Genomic DNA, 15,338 nt, shown 5'->3' with positions numbered 1-15,338 from the left:
ACTATTACACACGTTTATTAAGTAAACTAAAATAAAAGTAAAAAAATGTCGTATCAAAAATGAAAAACAAAGTATTTTCAATAAAACAAACAGGTGAAAGAGTAAAAGTAAATATAGATATAGAACATAAATAAAAACGAGAGGTACATCAAGGTATGGAACTTAAAAATAAAGTGGGGATCAAAGTGAAAGAAGAAATTATGAGAGAAAGGGATATTGATACAAAGTATACAAATATATGAGAGAGTTAAATATTTAATCATGATCCCATCTATATCAGAAAAAAAATTTATTTCGTTAATTAGTTATGTTGATCATGTTAACTGAACACGAATTGAGTTTACTTATTATTGCGTACAAACAAGTGGACATAATACTTGTCGCTATGTATGCAATAGTATTTTTATATGTCTACATTTCGATATTTAGTTGTGTAAATTATTTTAAATCATTGACGTTTAAGTGTTTACATGCAATAAATAATTTATTTACAGGACCTAACGATAAGATATGTTTTATATACACAAATATACAAGTTCTATATGTATATATATATATATATATATATATATTTATTAAGAATCAAGTCGAGTGAAATTGCGGACAAGAGATGGAAACTAGGAATGTCGTGAAATAGAGGTCAACCACCTTTATACTTTGTTCCCATTTTAATTAGAAGTTATTGCGCAAAATAAAAAAAAATAATTTTTTTTTAAAATAAGTAATAAAAATATTAATTATTTAAAAAACTTAAACTGTTTGAAATTATATTGATTTTATAAATAAAAATATAAAATTTATTGGCTTACAGGTTTTGGCATATCAACATGACAATAATGTCAAATTATATTGTCAGCTAATAAGCTTTAGTAATATGCTAATTTAATTGATGCAATTTTTTTTTTTGTACTTTCCCTTTAGACTGGAATGATGCAAGATACACGACAACTACATGATTTGAATAAAAATATCTTATCAATAATTTTCACATCATAAATATGTATATGAATTTTATATGAATAAATGTATGATTCAAATATAGTTTTATAGTCGTAGAAAAATATTACGATAGATTTTATAACATAAAATAATAATTACAGATTATGAATTTATGATGAGAGTAATTATAAATTTTTCAACTTTTCAAAAGTTTGTTGTCACGTGTACGTGAATAGTGCTTGATTTTCTACCTCTGACCGTTGTTTGCTGATTATGTTTTAATCGGAATATTTTTTTAATAGACTTACGAAACTGGGGATTCAAACCTGCATATATAATCGGATTATAGCAAATTGATGATTTTGCCAAAAGACTCGGTATGGCTGCTATAAATCCAGTTAATTGATACTGAAAATTATTAACTCGTTATATTTTTGAGCTCTTTACTGTCAAACAAAAAAAATTTCCATACCAAAAGATACGTTTTTACCGAAGTTATTAAAGGGCCGCTTATAAAATACGTTCGCACTTATAGGGGGGGGGTCGCTTACTGATAAGAAATGACGAGGGGGATGGGGGTCAAAGGAAACGTGACGCAGCTCATTAAATAATTTTGAAATTTTTTTAATTTTATTTTTTTGTTACAATAAGAAGTCATACATTCCATATTTGTAATTATATTAATAGTATTAAATATAGAAATTTATGTACTATTAATTGTCATGTATTATGTATGGAGGGGGGGTTATCATTTGTGACGTAAAATTGATAGGGGATTCACAGAAAATGTGACATAGCGTGAAGAAAAAGGGGGGAGGAGTCCAAGAATGGAAAATTTTGCGTGACGTATTTTGTGAGCGGCCCTTTGCTGTCAAAACAATTTTTATATGCCAAAAAATACATTTTTGTAAAAGTTATTAAAACTTGAACTTAAGATGGCTGCCCAATTATTAGAGCCAGGAAGAACCAAATTTTTGGGGACTAATTTTTTAAAAATATCTTCATACTCTTTTTTTTGAAAATTCCATTCTTGTTTTATTAAAATTTTTTTGATTGAAAAATAAATTTATTGATGAATGTGAATGTAGCAGACATGAGACAAATTATAAATTTAAAATAAATTAATTAAAATAATGAAATTTAAAAAAACGCGCGAACTGATTATTTAAATATTTACGTACGCAGTTTTAAATTTTTATTCTACTCAAACATTTTATTTATTTATTAAAAAATTTAAAAAGTTTACAATTGTCAGCTAAACTCATATTTATGGTATGTAATTTTTTTTTTGTAAGACGAATTTTAAACAAAATAAGAGTTGGCTCTCTGGTTTTAAAATTTTGCAACCAGAGAAATACTGAACTCTTCTACACTAGCAATAATAATCGTATTTTAAAGTAATAATTAATTAATAAATATTAATATCAAATACAAAAAAAAAACTTACAGAAAAATATTGCGCAGCTAATGAAAATGCTGCGTACGGTGTCCAAGCAATCAGAAAAGCAATAATCATAAGTGCAACCATAAGAGTGACTTGTCTTTCCCTTTTTCCAACCGTTCCGCCTTAGTATTAAATAATAATAAATTTTATTATTTATTATATTAAATGTTTAATAATAGCACCGAGAAATTCCTGCGAGTAGTTTACTTTCTCACAATAAATGCTAATTATTAAAAAAAAAACAAAAAATAATTATTGTTCTCAGAATAACTTTACCGAGTATTTTATTAAGTGATACTTGTGTATTTATATTATTTAATATAGATAAATATTATTCTCAATAATTATTTAAAAAAAAATATTAAGGAAGTAAGAATAATTTCCGCGTTGTAATTGAATTACGTACTTGTACGTTTTTTAACTTTTTTCAACGTGTTGATGATACCAGTATATGCAGATATAATAATAATAACGGGTACAACAAATCCAAAGAAGAAAAGAAATGTGATATAAGAGTCCATGTGTGTTGATGGATCATGAACTTCCCATGCAACACTGCACGATATATTGGCAGCTTCAAAACCATATTTACCCCATCCAATAAGAGGCGGTAAACTCAAAATTAATGCATAAATCCATACTCCAACAGATAGAATTATTGATGATCTAATTATATTTTAATTTAAATAATTATTAGCATAGAAAAATTACTTTATATTACTCACCTAATTGTTAACGACCACATTGGCTTAACAATCATAAGCCATCTCTCAATTGACATTACTGTCAAGTTGCCGATGCTAGATAGACCGACGGTACTCATAAACCACGCATACCTTCAATAATTTAACGTGTTAATAATGTCAAGTATTACAATTATTTATGTCTACACGGAAAAAGAACTGTTGCTGCAACAGGATATCGCCCTGCAGATTTCTGGAAATCGGACCGAAACCAATAACTTCCCGAATTTTTCAAAATTTCTAATTTTCATAGCGGGAAGTTTAAAATTTTTCATCGGCGTTGATTCTCAACTCCAATAATTCACGTTATTATACTTGTTACGAATTCAAGACTATTCATATCTCTGCAACAGGAACAACCTATAGCTGCAACAGGACTGATCTTGTAGCTGTAACAAGGCGGATCCTATTGCAGCAACAGTTCTTTTTTTTCCGTGTAAGGTATAATAATATACTTTTAAAACCTTATTCTAAAAGCGTTTAAAACACACAACCGTATATATCTATAAATAATACAAAAATAAAATTGTATTTGACATTTGTCAACTATCATACATATATTGTAAGTTAAATTGTGTCAAAGGTTTCCTATTTGATGTACCAAAGTTCAGTACTATAAATATGTACATCATTTTTTATACTTTAAATGTATGAATTGGCAAGAATGCGCAATAATGTATGTATATATGTATAATAAAGACTGAAAAATTATATTCAAGTATGTAATATTGAATCATCCAGCGTAAAAATTTCAAACTCTTTTTTAATATAATTACTGTAATGATATTTATTTGTCGTAAGATGATAGTTTTCGATGCAATACTATCATGAGAATAATGATTTACCAAAATTAATATAAAATATTATTGGTAATAGTATCGAGTTACATTGTTATTTAGAGACTGATTTAAAAAAATCGACTATTTTCTTTCTCGAAACCCCCTATTAAATAGTTGCAAGGAGGTGAAATAAGATGCCTGTTAAAAGATGAGCTCTTAATATTAATATTGAGATGTCGCTCATTGCAATTTTATATTTCTCATTTAAATAATATGGAAAAAAAATTTTTAAGTTTGAAATTTTATATCTTGACAATGGTTCATTGTACAGAGAAGCTCAGGACATAATTTCGACAGAAAAGTAAAAAGATCTCGAAATTTACTATGAATTTAACTTCAAGCTCCAATAACTTTTGAACAGATGAATTTATCAAAAAATGATAATTTCAAATTTTTTTTTCCCATGTTATTTAAATCAGGAATATAAAATTGCGATGAGCGACCTCTAAATATTAATATTAAGAGTTCATCTTTTAACAGGCATCTTATTTCATCTCCTTGCAACTATTATATATATTTAATAAGAGGTTTCGAGAAAAAAAATAGTCAATTTTTAAATTTTGTAATTGAGTTGAAGGGTGCAAACTTGATACTCAATTTTTTTTTTACATTCAATGTAATTTTCGTATGGGACCGAAAAAAAAAAGAAAAACTATCGCTTATATATATATATATATATATATATAGTGGATCGTGGATACAGTAAACTGCAGAAAAGTGTAATCTCAGTACGTTTATTATTTTAAGGATAGGATATTCTCATATTTTCTCCAGGGAAATTATCCCGCCTGTACTTTAATATCATATTTGATTTATAAGAAACCACTCTAAATCTAAGTCTATCTTTGTTAATATATTTTGTATTGTTTATTAAATTTTACTGAGATGGAAACATCGAATAAAAGAGTACTACGTTGTAATATAACTGTACTGTTTGTAATGTACAGTAAACTCTGGTTATAAGTTATATTTCTGTCTATACTCTTACTTACAGGAAAAAATGAAATTGACGTGAGAGTGAGTAGAGCGTCCGATGTGACTTATAACCAGAGTCTACTGTAATAATATCATATGTTATTATAGATATAATTTTTGTTATATTAAGCTGAAAATTTACTTTATTCTGTCATTGAGAGTTGCTGTAATTTAAAAAAATTTTTAAATTAATTAATTCATCAGAAATAAAATTAGTTTTTTTTTTTTTTTTAATATTTAAAATTCTTTTAAAACAAATTTATTTTATAAAAAATAAACTACTATCAGACAGTGTATCATTATAATGTTGAATATAAAAACATTTTAATCGCATACATATGCTTTGAGTTATTTATTGCGAAATTAAAAATACAAATATTATTTTTTTCGATATCGATGATTTTTGATGGCCTTGATTAAGATAGTAATCAAAATAACATATGAGTGACTGGATAATTTTGTGTAATTTTTATTTAAATTCATTCGAAATTATTAGATTTACCATACCAGTTACTAATTATTCTCATACTTTTAACTGTAGAGATATTCATGATTCAAGAATTTACTTAATTAATGATGATCAACAAAATAAATTTTTTTATCTCAATAATTCTTTATTATTATTCAAAAAAATTTCTTAACATTGAAAATTATCATGTTGTAATTGAAAATAATTATTTTTTACTGAAGAATCTCCATCCATTAAACAAAAAATTATACTTTATATTTTAAATAAATCATAAAAAATTTCATTTTTTTATATAAACACAGAACAAAAATTAATCATTTTTTAATTTTCAAACTTTTTGATTGCGATTACTCACGATAGATATAACTCAAAATCTAATCGGCCAATTGATCTCACTTTGTAAAAAAATGGGAGTGAATTCAGAATGATTTAAATCCGAATTTACTCCGCATACGGAGTAAATAGACAGTTTGTATTTTCATCGGAGTGATTTGGATTTTATTTAAATTTGCATTCACTCCAATTCGGAATTTTTATATTAAAATAATCTCCCTTTTGAAATAAACTTAACTACAAGGGGATTAAATAAATAAACAGTCATCCGCTCGGAATCTACTATGGAATTAATCTGCAAACTTTTTGCTGTGCACTCATGATAAATTTTTTTTAAAATCAGAAATATTTTAGATAAAATACAGACATTTAAGATTTCCGTAACTTCTATGTAGTCATCGTAATAAATGTTCTGCATAAAATACATTAGCGTCGACGTTATATGCATAGGAAATAGTTTAAAACAAATTTTTTTTTGTCGTTAATGTTGTGCCAACATAAATGATGTTGAAAAGTGATAATTACTTGAGGCAATGATCATTAAAATAAAATGCTACATATTTAAGGTTCATATATTACGTGACCCCATATGTTCGTAACTGCGCAGGCTGGTATAAAATATTCCGTAAACTATTTTATCAATTAAAACTGGCATGGAGTCTGTTAGAGGTAATAGCTGTTAATAAGAAAACAACAAACAATTACTAAAATTAACTCGCAACAAATGAAATTAATCAACTGACAGATAATGGATCTATTGATTTTATGAGAACGTTATGGGTGTGCGAATATTATTTTATTTCAAAATGGTCAATATGAAATCAACTTAGTAAAAATTCAAAATTCAAAATTATTTGAACTGTCACTGAGAGAATAAAGAAATTTCAAAAAAAGAAAATAAATAAAAGATCTAATAGTTGTATAATTATTATATCATAAATCTAAATTACTGTTTTTAAATAAATATGAGTATGTATGCATGCATGTTAAAAAAATTATGCTTTTATAATAAAAAACAAAGATAAATTTTTAATAAATTAAATGAGATTTTTTCGTAAGATATCATTCAATAAATGTAATAATTTTATTTCAAATTTAATCAATGAAATTTTTTCATACTGATATCAGTTTGAACGATTTACTTATAATCGATCAGATTTATCAAATCTTCAAATTAATTGCATTTTTAAATGAATTATGAGTACATTTGTTTTATTAATTACTCAAAAAATTTTTTATTCTATCAAGTAACTAAAAAATTAATGATACTAAAGTTAAGCGACATCTAATAATTTGTGGATTTTTTTTTTTGAAATGATAAAGTATAAAAAAAAATATTTCTAAAAATTACACCTACAGCTTTTTTAATTTTCTACATATGCTTTTTTTTTTTTTTTTTTTTTTTTTGTAATTGATTTGTTGAAAAAAAATCCGAAAATCGGTAATTGTCTTCTAATTTCAGATCACAAAAATAACTCAATAAAATTAATTCAAAGTTTTATAAGATCTTAATATTAGCAAAAGAAAACAGTAATTTAAAAAAAATGCCATCTAACAGCCAGAATAGAAGGTAGATTTCTCAAAAAAAGTGTCAAACATTTTGAACCCTCATAAAAGCAGTAAAAGTCATTATTAAATTAATATCAGAATAAGTTAAAGACTCGCCATAATAGTATATTACACACCTACGCAGGAAAGTAGGACATTCCAACTCGCGTGTATAATTGCCTACCCGAGACGAGAACGAGGGTAGCAAACACGCGAATTTGGATGTTCTTCCTTTCTCCCATGTACACAATTTTTCACTAGATCTGCACCTAAAAGCTTAAATATTGGCCTCTATTGTAAGAATGGCGCGTGCGCTAATTTTTATTATTTGTTTTCTCATAAAAGAAAAAAACGACTTTCTTCCCTCTAAACAAGGCAGGAATTTAAACTTTCGGGTTTTTAACTTCCCACTAAGAAAATTGCAAAGTTTCAAAATAAAGGAAGTTATTGGTTTCGCTCCTATTTTCAAAAATTGAATTTTCATCAGATGTCGATGTTTTGAAGTCCTAGAAAACAAGTCTGACCATTTTTATTCGGATTAGATTTTGGGGTATATCGGTCATGTAATTTATGAGTTATATGAAGAATTAAAATTGAAATTTTTTTTTGTTCTTGAAGGAATAATCAAAATATTAAGTTGGGAGTAAAAATTGAAAACTTATTAATCCTGCGATAAGATACCTTCAATGAAAATGAGTTTTAGTTTTAAAGTGATATGAACTTTAATGCTGATGGCAAGGCCAATTCTATTGTGCATATACATGTTAAGGTGTTTAAAAAAAAATTTTTTTTCTTATGGTTTCAAAAAGTGATTTTAAGTATAAAAAAAACTCCCAAAAGAGCATCTCGAAATCGCAATCCTACTAAGAGCTCAACGAATTCATTTTTCCAATTAAATTGCATGGAAAGATTTTTTTTTTGCTATTAAAAAATAAAAGTATTAAAAAATTTTTTTTTCAAAAATTGAAGTACATGGTCTTGTAGGAAATTCTCTATAAAAAAGTTTCTAAGTGTTTTCTTCGTAAAACAAAAAAACCGACTATTTTTTTTCGAGTCTCTTATGAAAATTTGTTGGTTTACGATGTTTTAAGAAGCCTCTCCAAAAAATCAGCTCGATAAAAAATTTTTAAGAGGTCGCTCACGAATTTTGAAAATATCAAAAATGATCGAAATTTGAATTTTTATTTCAAAATTTTTTCTTCTTCGCGGCAGCAATAGTTTATATGTGTAAAATCATGACTATGCCGAAAATTTGAGCTTAAAATTCAAATTTTTTAACGGCGCTTAAGAATTTTGAATATTAACTGATAATATATAACTAATACTTTGAATTGGTTTTTGTATTTTTTTATAACTCAAGTATTGTTATTTCATTAAAATATAACATTTGCATAACCAAAAATATACCGGACAGTCTTAAAGAATAAAATTTGACAATAAAAGTTTTGAATAAGCCAAAAAACCTAAAAATTGAATTAAAAAATAAAAAAGTATGTAAATAACTTATTATTTCTATATCTCGGGCTATATTTTTATTCATTATCATGCAAATTGATGGTGAAAAAATCGAGAAGCTTTATTTTTAATATTCAAAGGTCGCTCGAAAACGTCCAAAAGACAGTACTCGGAAACGTTCAAAATTCTTGAGCGAGGTTTAAATATTTAAATTTTGGGCTTAAATTTGCAGTGTCGTCATGATTTCACAAATATAAACTATTACTGCCATGAGAAAGAAAAAATTTTGAAATAAAAAATTCAAATTTCGATCATTTTTGATATTTTCAAAATCCGTGAGCGACCTCTAAAAAATTTATTACCGAGCTGATTTTTAGAGAGGCTTCTTAAAACATCGTAAACCAATAAATTTTCATAAGAGACTCGAAAAAAAAATATAGTCGATTTTTTTGCGCCACCCTAATGTATATACATATAAACTTTTGAACTAATGATATTTTTGGAAACTACTCAACTACTAATAATAAAACTTTTTGAAAAATTCACCGTGAGGACAAATGTGATAGAGAGATTTATATGAAATCTATATACAAAATATATACATCCGTTGACTATATAAATTGAAAATAAATATTTAATTACCATATACAAGTCCCATGATTCCAGTACCATCCGCGATTATAAGCCGATACTAATGCGATAGGATCTCCGAAAAGACCAACTAAAAAATCCCCGAACTTAATAAAATAATGAATATTTATTAATAAATACATATATTAATATCAAAATAAAAATAAAAATATTTTAATTGAAAAAACATACTGCGAGATTTATTAACGTTATGTTTATGGGAGACTGAAATGATTTTGAGTCTTTCATGACAACAAGAATAACAATAACATTTAATATTATTCCAAAAAATCCAATAACTCCTAGTATCACTGCTATTATTGCATAAGTAACATGACTATTTTGCCCTTCAAAAATATTTATAGCCATTTTTTAATATTTATTATATACAATTCAGTACTTCAAGCGCGTCGTTTAAATTGAAACTGCCACAAATACATAACATTTATATCTATTATATACGAGAGAACAAGTACAGAGGGTGAGTACGAAGCTGCGCATTGCGATCTTCAAGGAGCGGATATTTTAACAACCACACAATTTTACCGCTAACCAATTTTTGAAAATAATACTAATATTCTTCAATCCAACGTATTGTCTTTGCGTAAAATTTAAAGAATGAAATAAAAATAATTTTAATTAATTTGATAAAATTATTTAAATATTTCATTTCTCACCCTTCTTAAGCCAAACAAAAATAAATAAACAAAATAAAATTATATATAATTCGTTAATTCAAAACTTAAATGTATTTATGTATAATTTTAAATTAATTATTTAAAATGACCTCTTTCACTATAAACATCTGTTGCAACATTTTTCTATCGTATGATAAATAGTCACACATGTGTAATTAAAACAAAATAATAATCAGCTTTAGCTTAAATTTTTTAAAAATATATGCAACAAAAAAAAACATCCTTTGTAATAACAATTGTTTTGTAAAAAGATATGAACAGAAAATAACTCCCGCATCATTGTTTTTACTAATGATCGGATTTTCACATATATATTGTACTCGTTATTTATGGATTATAAAATATAACCAACCTTTTTGAATTGCATTTAATTAATAATTAACTTACGATTGTAACGTTATATTTTTATATCAGTTACGAGCGACCTATAGTCACTATGTGTCCGAGTATTACTACCAAATATATAAAATATGATTTGAATTTAACTTTTCATCGAAATCTCTACTCTAAAATTTACTCTAAAACCTTTTGTTTAATTTAATTATCATGGGATTCGTAAAAAAAAAATCTACACGGTAAAGATTTTTTTTATTAGTCGTCTAATATATTTTTTTTTACTGATACCCCATTAACTTTTTTGAATTTTTAGTATCGTAGAAGACATGGCATAGACTGAATTTGTTTATTTTTTCTTAATCATATATATAATAGTCTTATATATTTAGTGACAGAATAATTAAAATATTAATTTATTTAAAGAAAATAGATACGATAGTATTTTTTCCTGCGTAATTTAAATGTGATTCGAATGATATAGATCAATTGATTTATCTCAAAACTCGGCAATAAAAGAGTTTAATCCATGAAAAGACACAAATTCAAGTCGACTTTTCTAACGATACCAAATTTAATAGCATTAACTAATTCTATCATATAGATATGGCTGGAACAAACCTTTCCTTATTCTCTTAATAATTTAGATTACGTTATCATCAATGACGATAATAAAAAAAATTGATTGTTGTTTCATGATTCAATTATATATAATAAAATAAAGATTTATTAGAGTAATTACCTTTATTGTTGATTTAAAAATTAATTGAAATATAATAAATGTACCTTGAGTGAAAAAAATTTTTTTTTACTTAATATTAACGCATTTATTATTATTATCATTATTATTTTCACATATCTTCAGTGTCACTATCAGAATCCTCAGCCATAGCTTGGCGGGCTTTAGCTTCAGCTTCTGATTTTATTTCATGTGGGATACGCTCGTGTTTACCTTTCGTGTGTGCACCAACCCAGCTCATCTCTAATTCAAACTGTTTGTCTTTGAGTTCATCATGAACTAGATAAATAATTCGGGCAGCTTCTTTAACTAATTCCTTGCATGACATGTCAGCGAGTTTTAATTTTTCAATTTCAGTTTTGGCTGATTGTTTTGCTTTGCCTAAAAAAAAAGTGAGAAAACAAAAATTTTCATTAATGATATTAGTAGGATATTGGGTGGCAGGGATGAAACAAAACGACGACAACAGACCAGGGTAAATTTGGTTGCCATCACCCGTAGTCTGGAATCGTGTTTGATCCTGAATTACACACTAGATTTTTCATGATTACGTGCATTGGAACTTTAAGTTTCAGTATCAGCAGCCAGTCAGAAACAAGTTGATTTAAGACCAATGGTGTCATCAACTATTAAATTGTCTTTTGCCCTTTATAATTAAGTAGAAACTATAAATACTACTTATTATTGACGCTAATTTTTATCAAACTTAATCACAAAGTCAGAACTGTCATTTACGTAAATAAAATTAACGGTTTGAAATTACTATTAAACAAATTACAAGTATCAGAGTTTAAATTGCGAAAGGCTTCAGTCAGCGGGTAGAAACATTATTTGTTTCTTCCCAAGGAACGAAACACAGTTTATTACACACCTAGGGAGAAAAGGACATCCCAATCCGAGTGTAAAATTGCCTACTCTAGTCGAAGGCAAACTGTACCTGAAAGTTTGAATTTTCGCCTCTGTTTCTGAGATAAATTTTTATCATTTGTTTTCTTATAAAAGAAATAAACGTTTTTCTTCCCTCTAAACAGGGCAGAAATTTAAACTTTTGGTACAGGTATGGTGAAAAAGTTTGTTTCTGCTTGCTGACTAGAGGCATTAACAATTTGCGCGTTTGCTAATAGTAATTCGCAGCATAGGATTGAAATTAGCTTCTTTCGACTGGCGGTAGAGACACCGAAACTTAGTTTCAATGCTGGTATCATGAAAACAATTTTGATACTGTTAAGTATTAATATTAAACAAATATAATGATAAAATGGTATTTTATTTACCAACGGCACACCCAAAGTATCCATAAGAAACTCCGGACGGATCGATCATGTACATAGCGGGTCCATCGGCCTCATAGGCACTCAAAATAACTGAACAACCGTAAGGACGCACAGCTGAGTACAATGTATATGCATGCATATACATGGCGACACGTTCATTTAAATATTTAACCGGGATTCCAACACCATATTGTGCACGATAACTCGCTGCCTCTGATCGCGCGGTCTCAACAATTTGTCGGGCATCAGATATTAATCCAGCTACAGCCATACCAACATGCTCATCAATATTAAATATTCTTTTATTTGCTCCAGCTTCATATAATTTTGATGTCACTAATTTTTCTACTGCAAATACAACTCCATCTTTTCCTCGGAGACTTATTACTGTTCTAAAAATAAAATTTACATTAAAAATTCATAGTTTATTTGATGATTTAACGATTTTCAATAATAAATTTTTGTAAATAATTTAGTGTGATTGTAAGTTCTCGTGACTGGAGTTTAAATATGAACGCTGATGAGTTTGAAAATGACTTTTTTATTAATTTATATAAAGCAATTAGTAAGTGATAAGAAATAAAAAAATAAATAAATACATACCCACTATTTTCGACGGCTTTCTGAGCATACTCAACTTGGAATACTCGTCCGTCAGGAGAAAATTGTGAGGCCGATAAATCATACTAAAAATACATGAATTTTTAGGTTAGTTTAAAATGACTAAGTATTTTTATTAAGTTTTATTAAATAATAAATAAACAATTGTAATATTATTTACTTACTCCAGTACCAATAGAACTCATTTTAATATTTTATTTAAAACTTAATATTTTATTGTAGTTTGCAATAATTACAAGACAAGAGTCACCCAAACAAAATCGTGAATTAGCGAAAAATCACACACACTGTAGACTATATCTATACACCATTGTCACTTTTCTCTGTCTACTGGTAGCATAAAAGAATAAAAAATTACAAATTGGTCAGTGACATCAAGAGACATCTACAATTTGAATTTAAATTTACTACCCAGGTAGCAAAGTATTAAAATTATATGAGCGTCAATGTAGCACATATGAGACAATTTATAAATTTTGAATAAATAATGAAATTTAAAAAAATGCGCGTATTGACTTTTCATGAGAGTGGGCGCGCATTTTGAAATGCGCTGCGAGCAGCTAGCGTATATTTAAAAAATAAATTATGATATTGGAGAAAACTAGAAATCGTATGGCAAAATAAAATGGCGGCAGAATATGATAGAAAAATATTTAAAAAATTAAAAAAAAAACACGAAAGTGTTTGAACAAACCTTGGTGGGGAAATAATGTGCAGAAGGGTGTCCTAATACACTTGGAGATTTGAATTAAATTGCTCCAAGTGCACTGCAGCTAAAAAAACGTCACTTAACTGCTATTTCCCACCAGACGATGCCAGATGATTTTGCTCAGGAACTTGGAAGTTATCAGCATCAGCAATTCGCAACACTACACTAGCACTGAACACTCAACACTTAACGACACCACAGACACTTTGCACAATTTAAATTTTACAAACACTGTATATTTTAATTAAATAATCACTATGAGCAATAAATTTTATGGATAATTCCGCGAATTAACTGCAATACTGTGTTTCAATTTAAACGTAAAGAAAGATCTGAACTAATACTGCCGTTGGCGATGATACTGACTGACGCTATTGGATCGCCAGTTGATACAAAACAATCGACTTTGCGATTATTCAACCGCCCCCCACTTTAGCAAAAATCTGAACGTTGAATACAGTGGCACGCGATAGCGCCATCTTGGTGCGAAATTTAAAAATTGAAATTTAATAATTTTATTAAAATTTATTTGAGTCAATAATAATATTAATCAGATTAAAAAGTATACTCGAAATTTATTAATTATTCTCATTAGTTGCGCAGTAAATTTGAATATTTAAAAAATGAATTATTCAAAATTGGAGAAAAATTAAAAGTCGAAATAAAATGGTGGCAGAATATGATAGAAAAATTTCAAATTTCTGAGCTACAGCGCATTTCAGAATGCACTCTCATTTTTTAATTTTTATTCTACTTACATTTTATTTATTTAAAAATTCTAAAAATTGCTAATTGTCTTTTACATTTACATTCATTTTAGACCTCATAAAAAAAAACTTTTAATTCTAGTTTGTTTAGACATGATGCTGAAAACAGCAGACATTAAAAAATTGATATTTCTTTTTAAATAAAAAAGTAAAATCCTAACAGGAAAAATATTCAAAATGCATTTGAAAAATTATTATAAATCTTTTTGTTGATAATTTTATAAATTTATCTTAATGACAAGTGACTATTAAATAAAAACAAAAATTGTCAGATATCTAGTACTTTCAGCATTTGAATGCTGGGCAATTTATCCTTTCTAATTAAAGTAATGATAAATAATTATACTCATCAAATTTATTGTTAATATTTTATTGTTAAATGTACAGTAATATTATATAGATATGTCTTAAATAAATTTAAGACAACCAATTCTGTGTCGATACATTTAAGATGATAAATATAATGCATTAATGTAAAATGAAGAAATGCATCTACAAAAACAATTATTTATACATATGAAAAAAATAAAATAAAATGAACGATGATAATTAATAATAAAAATATAAATACCCTAAAGGGAAAAAAATGGTAAACATTTTAAAGACAATTATAATAATACAATATACATTAATATTGAATAATTGGTTAATTAACAAAAACAATAATAATAATAATAATAGTAATAATAATAAAATAACGATGACGATTTAAATGGCAATGATAACAATAATCAGCTACAATTATCATGAAAGAATCATATAATTATACATACATATACATATTCATATACATGTGGATTTTTTTTTTACTGTTTGCATATA

The 15,338-nt window shown here is 26.8% G+C and overlaps 2 protein-coding genes across 2 annotated transcripts; both read right to left on the bottom strand.

Annotated features, from left to right (window-relative positions):
- Window positions 1-783: 783 nt before the first annotated feature.
- Window positions 784-11,015, bottom strand: LOC103568281 (blue-sensitive opsin). The gene is made up of 6 exons (XM_008545084.2): window positions 9,568-11,015; window positions 9,388-9,482; window positions 3,109-3,219; window positions 2,790-3,049; window positions 2,387-2,505; window positions 784-1,347 (listed from the first exon to the last, which is right to left on the bottom strand). The coding sequence occupies exons 1-6, from the start codon at window positions 9,742-9,744 to the stop codon at window positions 1,144-1,146; spliced, it is 966 nt and encodes a 321-aa protein (XP_008543306.1). The 5' UTR covers window positions 9,745-11,015; the 3' UTR covers window positions 784-1,143.
- A 90-nt stretch (window positions 11,016-11,105) lies between these two features.
- LOC103568283 (proteasome subunit alpha type-3) lies at window positions 11,106-13,355 on the bottom strand. The gene is made up of 4 exons (XM_008545086.3): window positions 13,205-13,355; window positions 13,023-13,105; window positions 12,420-12,811; window positions 11,106-11,526 (listed from the first exon to the last, which is right to left on the bottom strand). The coding sequence occupies exons 1-4, from the start codon at window positions 13,223-13,225 to the stop codon at window positions 11,258-11,260; spliced, it is 765 nt and encodes a 254-aa protein (XP_008543308.1). The 5' UTR covers window positions 13,226-13,355; the 3' UTR covers window positions 11,106-11,257.
- Window positions 13,356-15,338: the final 1,983 nt, after the last annotated feature.

Source organism: Microplitis demolitor, chromosome 4 (assembly GCF_026212275.2).
Source record: "Microplitis demolitor isolate Queensland-Clemson2020A chromosome 4, iyMicDemo2.1a, whole genome shotgun sequence".
Classification (NCBI taxonomy): Eukaryota; Metazoa; Arthropoda; class Insecta; order Hymenoptera; family Braconidae; genus Microplitis; species Microplitis demolitor.
Note: the sequence above shows the minus strand (reverse complement) of the source record. Positions and strands in the feature narration are given on the sequence as shown.

What these genes read in the sequence shown, in the direction of transcription:
- LOC103568281 (XM_008545084.2), bottom strand. Translation starts at nt 9,744, where the DNA reads ATGGCTATAAATATTTTTGAAGGGCAAAATAGTCATGTTACTTATGCA. An exon ending in AAAAGTTAAAAAACGTACAA is followed by an intron (nt 2,506 to 2,789) that starts GTACGTAATTCA and finishes TTTAATACTAAG; the next exon opens with GCGGAACGGTTGGAAAAAGG. An exon ending in TAGCTGCGCAATATTTTTCT is followed by an intron (nt 1,348 to 2,386) that starts GTAAGTTTTTTT and finishes AATAATTTTCAG; the next exon opens with TATCAATTAACTGGATTTAT.
- LOC103568283 (XM_008545086.3), bottom strand. Translation starts at nt 13,225, where the DNA reads ATGAGTTCTATTGGTACTGGA. An exon ending in TGAGTTCTATTGGTACTGGA is followed by an intron (nt 13,106 to 13,204) that starts GTAAGTAAATAA and finishes ATGTATTTTTAG; the next exon opens with TATGATTTATCGGCCTCACA. An exon ending in ATACTTTGGGTGTGCCGTTG is followed by an intron (nt 11,527 to 12,419) that starts GTAAATAAAATA and finishes CTTTTTTTTTAG; the next exon opens with GCAAAGCAAAACAATCAGCC.